The 15,895-nt window shown below is 38.3% G+C and overlaps 3 protein-coding genes across 3 annotated transcripts; all 3 read right to left on the bottom strand.

Annotated features, from left to right (window-relative positions):
• Nucleotides 1-280: 280 nt before the first annotated feature.
• On the bottom strand, nt 281-6,213 carry LOC111810321 (protein LUTEIN DEFICIENT 5, chloroplastic). Its single transcript, XM_023697021.1, has 16 exons — nt 5,814-6,213; nt 5,547-5,709; nt 5,225-5,441; nt 5,054-5,125; nt 4,871-4,981; nt 3,410-3,601; nt 3,143-3,304; nt 2,967-3,062; nt 2,787-2,888; nt 2,398-2,430; nt 2,238-2,318; nt 2,070-2,152; nt 1,775-1,906; nt 1,245-1,305; nt 1,082-1,147; nt 281-693 (listed from the first exon to the last, which is right to left on the bottom strand). Exons 1-16 carry the CDS (start codon nt 5,944-5,946, stop codon nt 502-504), a joined length of 1,896 nt encoding a protein of 631 aa, XP_023552789.1. The 5' UTR covers nt 5,947-6,213; the 3' UTR covers nt 281-501.
• Nucleotides 6,214-7,434: 1,221 nt separating this feature from the next.
• LOC111810247 (probable UDP-arabinopyranose mutase 5) lies at nt 7,435-8,791 on the bottom strand. Its single transcript, XM_023696900.1, has one exon. The coding sequence runs from the start codon at nt 8,753-8,755 to the stop codon at nt 7,694-7,696; it is 1,062 nt and encodes a 353-aa protein (XP_023552668.1). The 5' UTR covers nt 8,756-8,791; the 3' UTR covers nt 7,435-7,693.
• Nucleotides 8,646-10,740, bottom strand: LOC111810418 (the record flags this gene model as incomplete). Its single annotated transcript, XM_023697125.1, has 3 exons — nt 8,646-8,889; nt 8,982-9,111; nt 10,690-10,740. Coding segments are annotated over 3 exons (201 nt in total), but the record flags the coding sequence as incomplete, so codon positions are not given.
• Between the last annotated feature and the right edge of the window lie 5,155 nt (nt 10,741-15,895).

Raw genomic sequence — 15,895 nt, 5'->3', positions numbered from 1 at the left:
TGTGCTAGTGAGGACGCTACCGCTAAATCGCATGAGGGTGTATAATACTGGGACGGTGTGCCAGTGAGAACGCTAGATCGCATGAGGGTGGATGATACTGGACGATGTGTTAGCAAGGACGCTAGATTGCATGAGGGTGGATTGTGAAATCTTACGTCAGTTGGAAAACCTCTCCCTAGTACACGCAACTGCGAGGCTGATAACGATACGTAACGGACTAAAACAGATCATATCTGATAACACTGGGTTTGGTTTGGTTCAGAGTTTGGTTCAGAGTTTGTAGCCAAATCACTGGATTTAGACAGGGAAATACATCTATATTTATAACATTCAAGAAGTATAATAAGAACAGTTTCTTTCTCTCATTTTTTTACATATACAAATCATTCAATATACAATCGATGATTCGCTAACTAGTCATCGGTTTTCGGGTTCCTCTGTTCCTGCATCTTCTTACTTGAGTAGAGTAACTTCAACCATGGAGAGACACTGCTAGTATTATCAGGAATGAGCAGAAGAAACTTCTCCTTCCTGAACAATTTCTGTTTCATCTTTCAAGAAACCGACCGATGAATCACCGACCATTGCAGGCATCTTCTCTAATGTGGGTATGATTGGAGGTTTCATTCTTCGTGTAACCGTCATCTTCAATCCATCTGTCGTATGAATCGTAGCTCCAGTTGTCATTTTTACCTGTAGGGATGATCTTAGTTTCATGAACCATCAAACAACTCAAGAACACAGTGGTAAGACCCAGAACAGATCTTGTTACTCTCCTACATTCAACTGTTCCTAAAAAGGAAACTAGTGATGGTTTAAGACTTCACATCCTAACTCAAAAACAAGCTAGTCCAAGCTCACGGCTAATAGATATTGTCTTCTTTACGTTTTTCCTTTCGGGCTTCCCCCAAAATTTTTAAAACACGTCTACTAGAGAGAGATTTGCACATCCTTACAAAGAATGCTCTACGTTCTCTTACGGAGAATGAAGCTATACGAGTCCAGAACACCATTCGTACAACATAAAGGAAGACTTGAAGAACACGAGTAAAGGAAAAAAACATATCAGGCAGAAACATACAGGAGGTGCTCCAAGTGCCATTTGGAAGTCAAATCGCCGAACAAGCATGGCAAGTGCTACAACAGCCTGTATATTGGAAAACGAATATTTAGCTGTTGTTTTTCTGTTCTTTTTGTTGCTGCTGCAAATGAACAACCTTTTAAATCCTATTTAGAACAAATACCTCGTACAAAGCAAACATGTCTCCCACACATTTCCGTGGTCCACCACCGAACGGCAAGTACCTATAATATCGATCGTTGTAGGTATTAGTACTCATAAAAGACAATAGATGCATAGCAAAACTATCGTTAATGCTAAGCCATCTAATTGAATCATCCTATCTGCTGTTTTGTTTCACAAGTTTAGGAATAAATCAATAGATTGGCTTGAGATATAAATTACTATTCTTATCTACCAACTTGTATCATTCGTTTGTCAGCTTGAATAGTAATTGCACTCCATTAATAATCGATGCAAATTTGGGATATTCTTCCGTGTGACCTAAATGGAGGGCGGTAGATGTAACAGCCCAAGTCCACCGCTAGTAGATATTGTCCCCTTCTGGGCTTCTCCTCAAGGTTTTAAAACGTGTCTACTAGGGAAAGTTTTTCACACCCTTATAAGGAATGCTCTGTTCTCCTCTCCAACCGATGTGGGATCTCACAATCTACCTCCCTTGACTAATACACCATAAATACGTACGTATCGAACCTGAAATTTTGATTGGTCTCATTCGGATTGGGTCCATCCAAAGGCCACCTTTCGGGATTAAATTTATCTGCATCCTCCCAAAGTTCTGGACTGCGATGTAAGTTCCAAACAGATATGAATATGTCTTCACCCCTGCAAATATAAGCCATTACTTCCCATTATCCTCTTAATGCTAACATCAAAACAGCTAGTTATGTGATTTTAGAAATAGAACAAAGTTTATATTGAAGATAAATAAAACTTCATGTAATACTAAAGCTATGAGTAGAGAATGAACAGTTGATTTGCTATTTACTTCTTTATTGGGTACTTTCCGAGCGTATCGTTGTCAAGAGATCGACGTATTAAAACTGGTGGCTGTGGGTAAAGCCTCAAGGACTGTAATTGCAGAAGGAGAAAGTCACTCAACAATATGGAATACATTCACAATAATATATTAAATTGAACAGCTATGAAACCTCACTTCGTTAATTATTCGTGTGGCATATTTGAGGTTCTTCATATCTTCGATAGTTGGAAACCGATCCCCGAGGACCGAATCAACCTAACAAAATTACACCAGTATGAAAGATAAGGATTTTTGTTCTTTATCTACAATAATGTATAGAAGAAGACGTCATTACCTCCTCTTGGAGCTTGGCCATGATCCTAGGCTCCTGCAACCAAAAATCACGGCTAAAGTTGAGATGATTTCATGGTGAACAATTTGAATTGGATTGTAACACAATGTACTTCTGGAATATTTGATGTCCCACATTGGTTGGGGAGGAGAACAAATCACCATTTATAAGGGTGTGGAAACCTTCCCCTAGCAAACGCGTTTTAAAGCCTTGAGGGGAAGCCCGAAAGGGAAAGCCTAAAGAGGACAATATATACTAGTGGTGGATCTGGGTCGTTAGCAAATATACTAACAGAATATATCTTATGTGTTTATGTGTTGGATAAAATTTGATGTACAGACCGAGAGAGGGACATATACATAGTGCCTCTTAAATGCGAAGAAATCGATTACCTTGGAAAGAAGATAAAAGGTCCATGTTAAAACTGCAGCAGTTGTTTCATGCCCAGCTATGAGCATAGTCATCAAGTCATCACGAAGCTGCTTGCTTGAAACCTACACATAATAGCCCAGAAAGTTGTCAATTAGTTGGGTCTCCAATTTTCATCGACTAGTCAACTATAAGGAACGTACATCGTCTCCCGATGCCAAGAGGAAATGAAGTATGCTAGGATCTTGCTCGTTCATGTATTCTTCATGAAACTGCAGCTCTTCCTCATCAACCATCCTCTGAAAATGAGTGAGAAACATTAGAGTCAAATGAGAGTTCAGATCCTGATCAACTTTGAGGCCTGCAATTGCTACCTTACCTTGCATATAGCAATTAGTTGATCGAGGGTTTCATTGATCAATTTAAGGGCTTTAGAGACCTTTTTTTGCCGTGGAGAAATATCCTTCCAAATCGGAATTTCCCATACCGGAATTGGTGCAACGCTGCGATCTTCGGCTTCTCTTAGAACAGTGTAAACAGCCTGTTCTAAATGGAATATAAGCATTACAAAAACCAGAATAATTTGACATACTGATGTCAAAGAACATCAGGATTCACAAAAGGAAAAAGAAATGGAAAGAGATACCTCAACTATGCCAGTGTCGTTTGTAAGTGAATCAAAGTCATAGTTAAAAACTGCTTTGCCAATGATATCTAAAGTCAGACGGGAGAAGAGGGACTCCATTTCCACATCTATACCATTAGATGCTGCATCATCTAGCTTATTGCAAAGCCTATCTGCAGCTTCTCCAAAAACATTAATCATAGCTCCTACATACTACATGAAAAGATCAACAGAAGTGTATATGTTATGAATGGATGGCTTAATTTTTAAGTGCTACATGAAAAGGGTTTCTTAAGGGCTAGGAAGACGAAAGATTTCGCTAGTATCAACTGTAAACAGAGTACACATCGGAGAAAAGATTCGAGACCTCCCCTTACTCTCCCAACACCTAGATTCCAATGTACCTCCCTCTGTACAGAGAGCATTCTAGATAAGCAATAGCATCTCATACCATCCTCACAGTTACTGTAATGAATAATCGAGACTCCATTTAGTTTAATTTTACACTGGACGGTATGCCAATGAGGACACTGAACCCCAAAGGGGGGTGGACACTGGGTGGTGTGTCAGCGAGGGCGCTGGGCCCCAAAGGGAGATGGACACCAAGCGGTGTGCCAGCAAGGATGCTGGGCCCCGAAGGGTGGACACCGGACAATGTGCCAACAAGAACACTGGGCCCCGAAGGGGGTGGACACTGGGCGGTGTGCCAACAAGGACACTGGGCCCTGAAGGGGGGTGGATTGTGAGATCCCACATCGATTGGAGAGAGGAACGAGTGCCAAGGAGGATGTTGGGCCCCGAAGGAGGGTGGATTGTGAGATCCCGCATTGGTTGAAGAGGGGAACAAAACATTCTTTATAAAGGTGCGGAAACCTCTTCCTATCAAACACGTTTTAAAAACCTTGAGGAGAAGCCCAAAAGGGAAAGCCTAAAGAACAATATCTGCTAGCGGTGAGCTTCAATCGTTACACTTACATCAATTGAACACACACGCGGTTGAGATGATGTAACAGCCTGAGGCCACTGCTAGTAAATATTGTCCGCTTTGACTCGTTACGTATCGTCGTCAGCCTCTAAGTTTTAAAACATGTCTATTAGGGAGATTTCCACACTCTTATCAGGAATGCTTCGTTCCCCTCTCCAACCACTGTGGGATCTCACAATCCACCCTCCTTGGGAGCCAGCGTCCTCGCTGGCACACCGTTCAATGTCTGACTTTGATACTATTTGTAACAGCCCGAGACTACCGCTAATAGATATTGTCTGCTTTGATCCGTTACGTATCGCCGTTAGCCTCACGGTTTTAAAACGCATCTACTAGTGAGAGGTTTCCACATCCTTATAAGGAATGTTTCGTTTCCCTCTCCAACTAATGTGGGATCTCACAAATGATTTGCTTTATTACTTGCAGTCATTCTTATGAGCAAATATCTACGCAAAAGAGTAAGTACACGCGGAAAGGGCAAGTAAGAGTTACCCTACCTTCATATGCAAAGATGGGACTATAGCCCGTCTTCGTACACGCCATATCTCTCCATCAGCTGGTATAAGTCCCTTCCCCATGACAAAGTCAAGAATTTCAGCTAAGATACCCTGTGCATCCAACTATCATCAGCATACAAAGAAGGAACCAACAAATTTTACTAACTTGACAAACAGGAGTACCTTAGAATAATTCTTTGGATTATTCTTCAGTATATGTTTAGCAATGGAAGGATCAGAAACAATCAAGAACGACTGCAAGAAGACCAAGATATCATACATTAAGGGATACCTTACAAGTAATAACAATGTGGAATAAGTTACTGCAACTTACAGAACTAAATAGGAACAAACCTTTGGCCCAAAACTCAATCTAAATATCCCACCATACGTGAGATAAAGCTCATACAGAGGTATGAAGAAAGCCTCACTACGAACTGCATCTAATGATCCTTTAGCTTCAGGAATCTTGGGATATTGTTCTTGAGCATTGATGAAACCAAATAGTAAATCCAGAATATCACTAGGAACACCCATCTTTGACAACCCACTCCTCAACACAGATGGAAAACTTGATTCCCAAAACAAAAACACATAATAATCAAGCATTATGTCAGTCCATATATTAAGAAAGAGCTATCAATTCGTAGGATCTAGTACACAAATACTTGTATACCCAGCTTTTTCCACTGTGAATTCTCCAGAAGCGATCCGAGCAGACAATTCTGCTCGCTGTTTCTCTTTAAGTAACTGCTCCACACTTTTAACTCCATCATCCAACGAATCAGGCTCCTTACCATTAGAAGAAGCACATTTAACGAGGCGTAAACCATAAGCTCCTAAGAACCCAGAAGCCAAACAAGATAAGGAAGGACAAAAAAGAAATCCCACAAGGAAAAACCCAAAAATTACTTCAGGAAACGAAAGGTAGCTGACAACAAACCTCCTTGACATCGTGGATAATAAGAGGAAGATGGGCCAGTGCATAACAATCTATGTGTACGAAATTTGGTCTGAACAAATGATGGGGTTGAAAATGAGGAACAAGGTTTAAGCATGGCGAAATTGGCAGCCATGGAAGATGGGTTGCTTTGTTTTTGGATAAAATTAAGATATCAGAATCGGAAATGAAGAGAAGAAGAAATTCGTGGAAGATGCCGAGCAAGCTAAGTTGTAAACAGAGAGAGAGAGAGAGAGAGAGAGAGGAAGCTAAAATGAGTGAAAAAGATAAAATGCCGGACAATTTGGTTGGCGTTTTCCGCTGTGCGAACCACTAAGGAACGGCTGATGGTATCTTGGTGGTTCTGGGCGGCAACGATTACTCGAAAGATTCCGCCTGAGAAGCCCACGAAGAAACACCGAGGAAATTAGAAATTTTAAAATTAAAAAAAAAATAATAATAACGTCGTTTTATTACTTTTGTGGAAAATACAATTACGAAAATAGACCCTTTTCCAACTTCTGCTCATGTGACGTGGAAGTAATTAACATTTAAACTATAATTTATGCCTACAAATTTAAAGTTTGGGATTCTATAGACATTGAGCAGTCTCCCGAGAACCCAAGAACGAAGAGGAAGAAGTGGATTGTGAGATCTTACGTCGATTGGAGAAGAGAACGAAACATTATTCATAAAGAGTGTAGAAACATATTCCTAGCATTTTATAGCTTTGAAGGGAAAGCCTAGAGAGGACAATATTTATTAGTAATAAGCGGTCCAAAGACGACAATATATGCTAGCAATAGGCTGTCCAAAGAGAACAATATCTGCTAGGCAATAGGCTGCGTAAAGAGGACAATATCTGCTGCTCAAAGAGGACAATGTCTACTAGCATAGGCAATAGGCTGCGTAAAGAGGACAATATCTGCTGTTCAAAGAGGACAATGTCTACTAGCAATAAAGTGAGGACAATATCTGTTAGTAATAAACTGCTCAAAGAAGCTAATGTCTGCTACCAATAAGCTACTCAAAGAAGACAATGTCTACTAGCAATAGACTGCTCAAAGAGGACAAAAGAAGACAATGTCTACTAGCAATAGACTGCTCAAAGACAATGTCTACGAGCAATAGACTGCTCAAATAGGACAATGTCTACTAGCAATAGACTGCTTAAAGAGGACAATGTCTACTAGCAATAGTCGGTTTAAAGAGAACAATGTCTACTAGCAATAGACAAGAGGACAATGCGTCCTTCCTAGCAATAGACGATTCAAAGAGGACAATGCGTCCTTCCTAGCAATAGACGATTCAAAGAGGACAATGCGTCCCTACTAGCAATAGATTGTTCAAAGAGGACAATGCGCAGATTGTTCAAAGAGGACAATGCGCCCTTACTAGCAATAGTCTGTTCAAAGAGGACAATGCTTACTAGCAACAGACTGTTCAAAGAGGACAATAGGACAATGCGTCCCTACTAGGGATAGACTGTTCAAAGAGGACAGTTCAAAATAGACTGTTTAAAGAGGACAGTTCAAAAAGGACAATGTCGGCTAGCAAAAAGCTTGGACTCGACGCAAAAATTGATTAAGAACCATATTAGAAGAAATTAGTATGGCCAGAACCGTATTCAATCACAAGCATTTCATACGAAGCATCCATTGTCCACAGCCAATCAAACAACAAAACAACAGCCTTCAGTGATGCTGAGATATATCAAACATGAAAGTAAAATAACTGTGAAACAGTTCTCTCTTCGCCATTACGAAATTTCAACAGTCTTCTCAAATCATTGTTACAGCAAGAAAATAGAGGGAGCTTTCTGTTATTCATTGAAGGGAAGGGGTGGGGGGGAAGTGAAGGAGGCCAAACTCACTCATCAACTCCTAATTGTCCACAGGCAAAGGACCCGATCCAGCGTTCTTCCAAATCTCGACCCATTCGACCATGGCATCAGCAGCACGAGCAAACATTTGGTTCGAGCGACCGAGCTTCTCCTTCACTGCCTTCGCTATCTCGAGGAAACAGGCTTCAGCTGTAACTGCTGCTTCTGGTAACCTAAGAGTTTGAAAGAAGGGAACAACTTCTTCCATTAGCTTCACCCCTTCCCACTCTTTCTTCAGGCTCTCTACTGCACTTCCTCTTTCATTTCTCCAAACATATGGCAGCCCACTTTTCACACCAAGCTTCAGGTGATCACATGTTACCTTAACGCATAATCCGCACCATATATCTTCCATGGTTTCCCACCGAAACTTTCCTTCCCCGGCCAATCTCAAAGCTGGACATAAAGCAGGACCAACCACCTCTCGATCGAACGCAATGTTGATTCCACTCACAGGCAACATGGCTCCTGCTGGAATAGTGAGGACTGCATCGACATAGCGTGTGTTCCTCAGACTTGGCTTGAGGGCTTGTGTTGGTGCATCATAATCTGCTAGATTCAACCACAGTCCACATGACAGACTACAAGCAACCCCACTCCTTAAACTAAATGGGTAACCACGGACGAAATCCGCTCCTTTCCTAAATGGATCATACAGTGTGTTGAAGAAGAAAGGAGTGGCTGGAGTCGAAAGGTTCGATATGTGCTGCGCTACAAATTCTACTAACAAGCCCTTATCATCTTTGGCTGGAACACAGTCATCATCAATTGAGATGATATACTTTTTTCTGGACATTAGGTAACCAAAGTATCGGCAAGAGTAACCAGAGAATTTAATTGAATTAGAAGCACCAACAATTCTATCTATATCTTGTTGAGAATAGACATCCAGGTCAAAGCCATCTGGAATTATGAGGTCCTCTTTGAGTTCAGGATCCTTGACAATAATCAAGTGGTATTGGGAGAAAATAGGCTTCCATTCATTCATAAATGAAGTCAGATCAGAGTGGAGCGCTCCGACCACAATGTCGACCTCGCTATCCATAATATTAAGCTGGGACATCTTTAAAACTTCTCAAGAAAATAAAAACAATGATTTGTGATAATAATTAAAAAAAGATAAGAAAAGATTGGCAAGTCTCCTTAAAAGAACCAGCAGAAGTTTTATCACTGAATCCTAGAATTTTTCTGAACACCCTGCATCAAGTATTCAGTGTAAGGAAGATAAATGGATAAACCGATCACAAAATCGAGCAACAGAACATCGGTAATATCTAGATTTTTCTTACTGGTAGGAAGAACAGGGGTGACAATTTGCTGGATATTGAATGCCTCGATGAGCGAAAGAACTTCATCTTTTCCAGTTGCCACGAACAACTTTAAAACCCTCTCGTTTAACTTTCCAGCCCTTAATGTTTCCTGCTTCACGAAAGTAAGTCATCTACTCAGTAACTCGCAAGTACTAGTCAGTAAGAAGGCTCAACATCAAATATACATAAAAAAGTTATCTAACAGTGAAGCAAAAATGTCAGTTCTGTATTGCTCTAATATAACATTAAGGATCATTTGCTGCATTACACATTCAAAAAGTTGCGAGCTAATCGGCTATTTTCAGCATAGATTTGAACATTGTGCACAAAGGTCTAACCACAGGAACCAATGGGGTATCACTTCAATCATTTGGCCTTCATTTCCACACGCAATCATTATTTCTTCCATATTTCATACAGATGACAGCTAAAGAAAAGGACCTAATAAACCAATGATCCATTAAAAAGAACAGTCTTAAGAGTTTCATATGTAACAAGGCTGCCTGAAAATTTTCGATCCTCACTAGCCTAAGCCTGAGTTTAACTTCCAGTCATTTCTTCCTTCTAGTTTGCACAACTAAACACCAAAATTTCCAAACGCCAATTTCACAGCTAAACCAACAAATTCTTCTTCTAGTTTGAAAGTGTAGAATAAAATACAACAGAAAAACATTCACAAATAACCAGAGTTAATCCGACCGGGACGAGAACCAATCCGAGTTTAGCAAGCATACATTACCTAAAATCTAAAACTTAGTTAGGAAGGCAAGAATTCAACACAAATCAAAATCAGCTTTTACAGTCATCTAGATACAAAAAAAATTAATGGAACCAGACAACAAGATGAATTAATTACAGGAAAGAAGGTCAAGCTCAAGCTGCTCATTAACCTCTAGCAAGACAACAACATTAGTTTAATTACAGGAAAGCAAAGCAAAGGTAAGCGGAAAGCAAAGGTAAGCTCATTCACCTGACGAGCAAGCAACCAAGACAGGAACAACAACATGAATTACGGGAAAGAAAGGTAAACAAACTCATGAACATAAAATGACACATAGATCCATTAAGTACAAAGCTCATTCAAAGCTTGTACATACACGTTACAACTTTGTTTTCCCAAATAACTTTTTCATTTGTTTAATGAGAAGCAAACAAATACCCGAATACAATAAACAAAATAGCAGAAGTAGGCTAGAATCTTCACATTCTAGCAAGAAAAAAGGACATAAATTATGGAGAGGATCAAAATATTACAAGTGTCGCAACATTCCATGACGGATAAGATAGCTCAAGCGTTTATATAATCACAAAGAAATGTAAAAACATTATCATCTAAACATCCAATGACATTCCCACAAAACAAAACTCCACCCTCCACTTACACAACCTTTCTCCTACCAATTTTAGACCAGAAATCATAATCTTGATAAAAACAAGATTATAGATAGCGTTGACCAATCGTATTAAACAATCAACAAACCCCAACTCCCAAATTTAAACAAGCACCACGATCAAACACAGCCCAAGATTCAAAAATAGAAGAACCCAGAAGAAAAAAAGCATCAAACTGAAGGGTAAGTGGGAAATTTACAAATACGCACTCAAATCCAAAACAAGACGACGATGAATTATACCATATCTGTAAAATCAGAGAGAGAGAGAGAGAGAGAGAGAGAGAAATAAGTACCAGGAAAAGATCAAGGACGACGTGATCAGNGATACCATTTGTAACCGCCCAAACCCACCGCTAGCAGATATTTGTCCACTTTAATCCGTTACGTATTGTCATCAACCTCACAGTTTTAAAACGCGTTTACNGGAATGGATTGTGAGGGACAAGAGGGAAGGAGGGGTTGTCATTCGAGGTATATATGCAGATCATAGTTGAGGATTCTCTCTCTCAACAAGCCCATAGGGCAAGGAGTGAAGGACAAGGGAATTGGTCTAAGCTGTGTCCCGAGATTGGTGTCTTGCAGCGGAGACAACGCTGTGTATTCTCCGTCGCTGATCAAGGAACCCACGTTTACCAGACTTTTTCTTCCCTCTCCATAGCTTCTTCACACGTATTGCCGTGCCAGCTCCTATATTGGGCCTCCTTAATCTTAATTATGGCCCATGGGCTCGCTCTTAAACCTCAACTGAATGGGCCCAAGCTAGAGTCATTGGCCCATGCTAGAGTCATTAATTTTTTTTTTTTTTTTTTTTTTTTTTTTTTTTTTTTTTTAAACTTTTAGGTTGGATAAAAAAAAAAATCTTTCAACCCAATTCGGACCATGTAAACCCCTAGAAAATATATATATTTTGAAAGTTCGAAATTTGACCAAAAAAGCAAAGAGAAATTATTTCCAAACATCATTTTCTTTATGGGCTATTTGAATACTTTACGTTACAAGATAAGAATTAGAGAACTTGTGTGGTTACAAGCCTTAATCAAGTTTCTTTGAATGGAAATTGTGGTTGTTACTATCAATTTTCTTATATGGAATAATAGATTCCAAAAGGGAAGAGCTATTAATAATAAAAACCAAATGATTAAATATTCTAATATCTGTACCAAATGTAACGGTTCAAACCCACTGCTGGTATATATTATTTGTTTTGGTTCGTTATGTATTGTGCCTCACAGTTTTAAAACGAGTCTATTAGGGAGAGATTTCCATACCCTTATAAGAAATGTTTCGTTCCTCTTTTCAACCGACCTGAGATCTCACAATCCACCCCCTTGGGGGCCTAACGTTGTCGCTGGCACATTGCTAAATGTTTGACTTTGATACCATTTGTAACCGCCCAAACCCACCGCTAGCAGATATTTGTCCACTTTAATCCGTTACGTATTGTCATCAACCTCACAGTTTTAAAACGCGTTTACTAGAGAAAGACTTCCACACCATTATAAGAAATGTTTCGTTTCCTTCTGTGAGATCTCACAATCTACCATCTTGGAGGTCAGCATTTTTGTTGGCACACACCCAGGTGTTTGACTCTGATACCCTTTATAACAGCTCAAACCCACCACTAGAAGATATTGTCCACTTTAGCTCATTACGTATCGTTGTTAGTCTCACGATTTTAAAATGCATCTACTAGAGATAAGCTCCTCTCTCTAACCGATGCGTAGTATCTTACACCAATTTTTTTAGATATTAAATGATTCCTTCTTTCGCTATATATACACACTAGTGATCAAAAGAAATAATTCACACATTATCAACATTATCATAACTCTATGGAAATGTTATTAGGTGAATAAATGGTGTACTAAAAATAGTTTAATTATTCAAAATAGTCCATAAGTGACTATTGTCGGGATCGAAAAATGCATACATATACAAAAGTACGCTTTCATTTCAAGTTTTGTATCAATTTCATACACGTAGAACTTATCCACCGCCCAACCTACTATCCACACATCGTACCCAAAGGGCCTGATCCACGACCTGATCGAGTACTAAAATGACCCAATACACGATTTGATCTTGTAACTGACCCATAACGAATCCACAAACTGACCCATAATCCTACTCGAAGACTCCCCTTACCCTGGTTGGCCAGTCTACCTAGTCCTGATCCACACCTAGTTTTTTTTTTATTTAATTTAGTAATTAAATTCATTCAAAATATAACTATTTTTTATTAAATAAGAATATTAATTTGGTGGTTTAATTTATAACCATTTTAATTAATATCTTATTTATTTTGATTATAAATCGTCTTTTAATGCAACAGTTATTTTTATTAATATTCTATATGAATTATCCCTATATTAAGGGGGTGTCTAGAAGGTTGTTGATATGGGAATTTGATATCAAAGTTTGAGAGAGTTTTGTGTGTCACATTGTATTTCTTGAGTAACATATTGGTGAGAGTTTTTGTAGTGTGATAGTGAGGTATTCACTCGTAACACTTTGATTATTAGTGATTGGTTGCTACCCCTGGATGTAGGGGAACTTCTTCTCTCCAAACCACGTAAATATCTTAGTGTCTCTTTGTGTAATTCCATTCATTGGTGTTGTGAGTACATTTGTTCCGCTTTTGGCGCACAACATCTCTAACTTCGGCTCAGCTTGGGATTTGGGGTCTAGCGGTTTCTCTCGGCGCATTCCGCTTGATTTGATNTTTTTTTTTTTTTTTTTTTTTTGTGAATAATTATATATTGATATGTGTTTGTTGGTGAACTTTTAATATATTTTAGTTAAATTGTATCTGAATAATTATAAATTCTTGATAAATAAAACTTAATTTTATTTTTTTGACAACTGGCCACCCAACCAGGTTGGGTTGGGTTACCAATCCAACCAATCCCGAACTTTTAGGTTGGATAAAAAAAAAAATCTTTCAACCCAATTCGGACCATGTAAACCCCTAGAAAATATATATATTTTGAAAGTTCGAAATTTGACCAAAAAAGCAAAGAGAAATTATTTCCAAACATCATTTTCTTTATGGGCTATTTGAATACTTTACGTTACAAGATAAGAATTAGAGAACTTGTGTGGTTACAAGCCTTAATCAAGTTTCTTTGAATGGAAATTGTGGTTGTTACTATCAATTTTCTTATATGGAATAATAGATTCCAAAAGGGAAGAGCTATTAATAATAAAAACCAAATGATTAAATATTCTAATATCTGTACCAAATGTAACGGTTCAAACCCACTGCTGGTATATATTATTTGTTTTGGTTCGTTATGTATTGTGCCTCACAGTTTTAAAACGAGTCTATTAGGGAGAGATTTCCATACCCTTATAAGAAATGTTTCGTTCCTCTTTTCAACCGACCTGAGATCTCACAATCCACCCCCTTGGGGGCCTAACGTTGTCGCTGGCACATTGCTAAATGTTTGACTTTGATACCATTTGTAACCGCCCAAACCCACCGCTAGCAGATATTTGTCCACTTTAATCCGTTACGTATTGTCATCAACCTCACAGTTTTAAAACGCGTTTACTAGAGAAAGACTTCCACACCATTATAAGAAATGTTTCGTTTCCTTCTGTGAGATCTCACAATCTACCATCTTGGAGGTCAGCATTTTTGTTGGCACACACCCAGGTGTTTGACTCTGATACCCTTTATAACAGCTCAAACCCACCACTAGAAGATATTGTCCACTTTAGCTCATTACGTATCGTTGTTAGTCTCACGATTTTAAAATGCATCTACTAGAGATAAGCTCCTCTCTCTAACCGATGCGTAGTATCTTACACCAATTTTTTTAGATATTAAATGATTCCTTCTTTCGCTATATATACACACTAGTGATCAAAAGAAATAATTCACACATTATCAACATTATCATAACTCTATGGAAATGTTATTAGGTGAATAAATGGTGTACTAAAAATAGTTTAATTATTCAAAATAGTCCATAAGTGACTATTGTCGGGATCGAAAAATGCATACATATACAAAAGTACGCTTTCATTTCAAGTTTTGTATCAATTTCATACACGTAGAACTTATCCACCGCCCAACCTACTATCCACACATCGTACCCAAAGGGCCTGATCCACGACCTGATCGAGTACTAAAATGACCCAATACACGATTTGATCTTGTAACTGACCCATAACGAATCCACAAACTGACCCATAATCCTACTCGAAGACTCCCCTTACCCTGGTTGGCCAGTCTACCTAGTCCTGATCCACACCTAGTTTTTTTTTTATTTAATTTAGTAATTAAATTCATTCAAAATATAACTATTTTTTATTAAATAAGAATATTAATTTGGTGGTTTAATTTATAACCATTTTAATTAATATCTTATTTATTTTGATTATAAATCGTCTTTTAATGCAACAGTTATTTTTATTAATATTCTATATGAATTATCCCTATATTAAGGGGGTGTCTAGAAGGTTGTTGATATGGGAATTTGATATCAAAGTTTGAGAGAGTTTTGTGTGTCACATTGTATTTCTTGAGTAACATATTGGTGAGAGTTTTTGTAGTGTGATAGTGAGGTATTCACTCGTAACACTTTGATTATTAGTGATTGGTTGCTACCCCTGGATGTAGGGGAACTTCTTCTCTCCAAACCACGTAAATATCTTAGTGTCTCTTTGTGTAATTCCATTCATTGGTGTTGTGAGTACATTTGTTCCGCTTTTGGCGCACAACATCTCTAACTTCGGCTCAGCTTGGGATTTGGGGTCTAGCGGTTTCTCTCGGCGCATTCCGCTTGATTTGATTGTGTTAAGAATGAGATAGAAAATATAATTGGGAAGGTGTGTATTATCATTGATATTGATATCCTTTAAATAGGATACAAAAAGTACAAATGAGGAAAATATAAAATAATTAAATACTGATAATAAAATAAAATATACTCTAAATCAAATCATAAATGGAAGAATATTAAGATATAATATCTAAGATATATTCCATAAATAATATATCTCAACAGATTTTTTTGGACTCCCTTTTTGTTGTTTGAAATTAAGAAAAAATGGAGTAAAATTAAAATTAAAATTGAATTAAGATTGAATTGTAGGAGGACCATATTCAAATTAATTACGAATGGGAAAATGAGTTTGAGATACAACTACAAAACAAGATATAAAAAACTCAAATAGGAAGACAGACTAATGCTTCGGAAGACCCGCTCTATGACTGCACAATGTCACAACCTTACTATGAAGAGAATAGATTGTGACTTTTACGTTGCTACAAGCAAAGCGACAACCCTCAAGTGGCGTCCATCCGACCACGCGAGAACCTAGAACAGTGTCATGATGCAACTAAGGAGGACAATGGATCATCTAACACACTACACAGAGTGGGCATAAAAGATAAGATGAGGCATAAGCGAAAGTGCACACGTCAATCACATAATTCACTGCACGGAATTAGGAAGAAACGCTTATAGGATTAGCTTTGTTGCATGCATG

This window comes from Cucurbita pepo, chromosome LG14 (genome assembly GCF_002806865.2).
Source record: "Cucurbita pepo subsp. pepo cultivar mu-cu-16 chromosome LG14, ASM280686v2, whole genome shotgun sequence".
Lineage (NCBI taxonomy): Eukaryota > Viridiplantae > Streptophyta > Magnoliopsida > Cucurbitales > Cucurbitaceae > Cucurbita > Cucurbita pepo.
The sequence above is the reverse complement of the archived record's forward strand: the minus strand, read 5'-3'. Positions and strand labels throughout refer to the sequence as shown.

Bases quoted from the DNA above. Each gene is read 5' to 3' on its own strand.
- LOC111810321 (XM_023697021.1), bottom strand. From the start codon at position 5,946: ATGGCTGCCAATTTCGCCATGCTTAAACCTTGTTCCTCATTTTCAACC. The intron at 5,442-5,546 runs GTATACAAGTAT...TTGGGAATCAAG, and splicing joins TTCACAGTGGAAAAAGCTGG to TTTTCCATCTGTGTTGAGGA. The intron at 2,153-2,237 runs GTGAGGTTTCAT...CTGCAATTACAG, and splicing joins CCACACGAATAATTAACGAA to TCCTTGAGGCTTTACCCACA.
- LOC111810247 (XM_023696900.1), bottom strand. From the start codon at position 8,755: ATGTCCCAGCTTAATATTATGGATAGCGAGGTCGACATTGTGGTCGGA.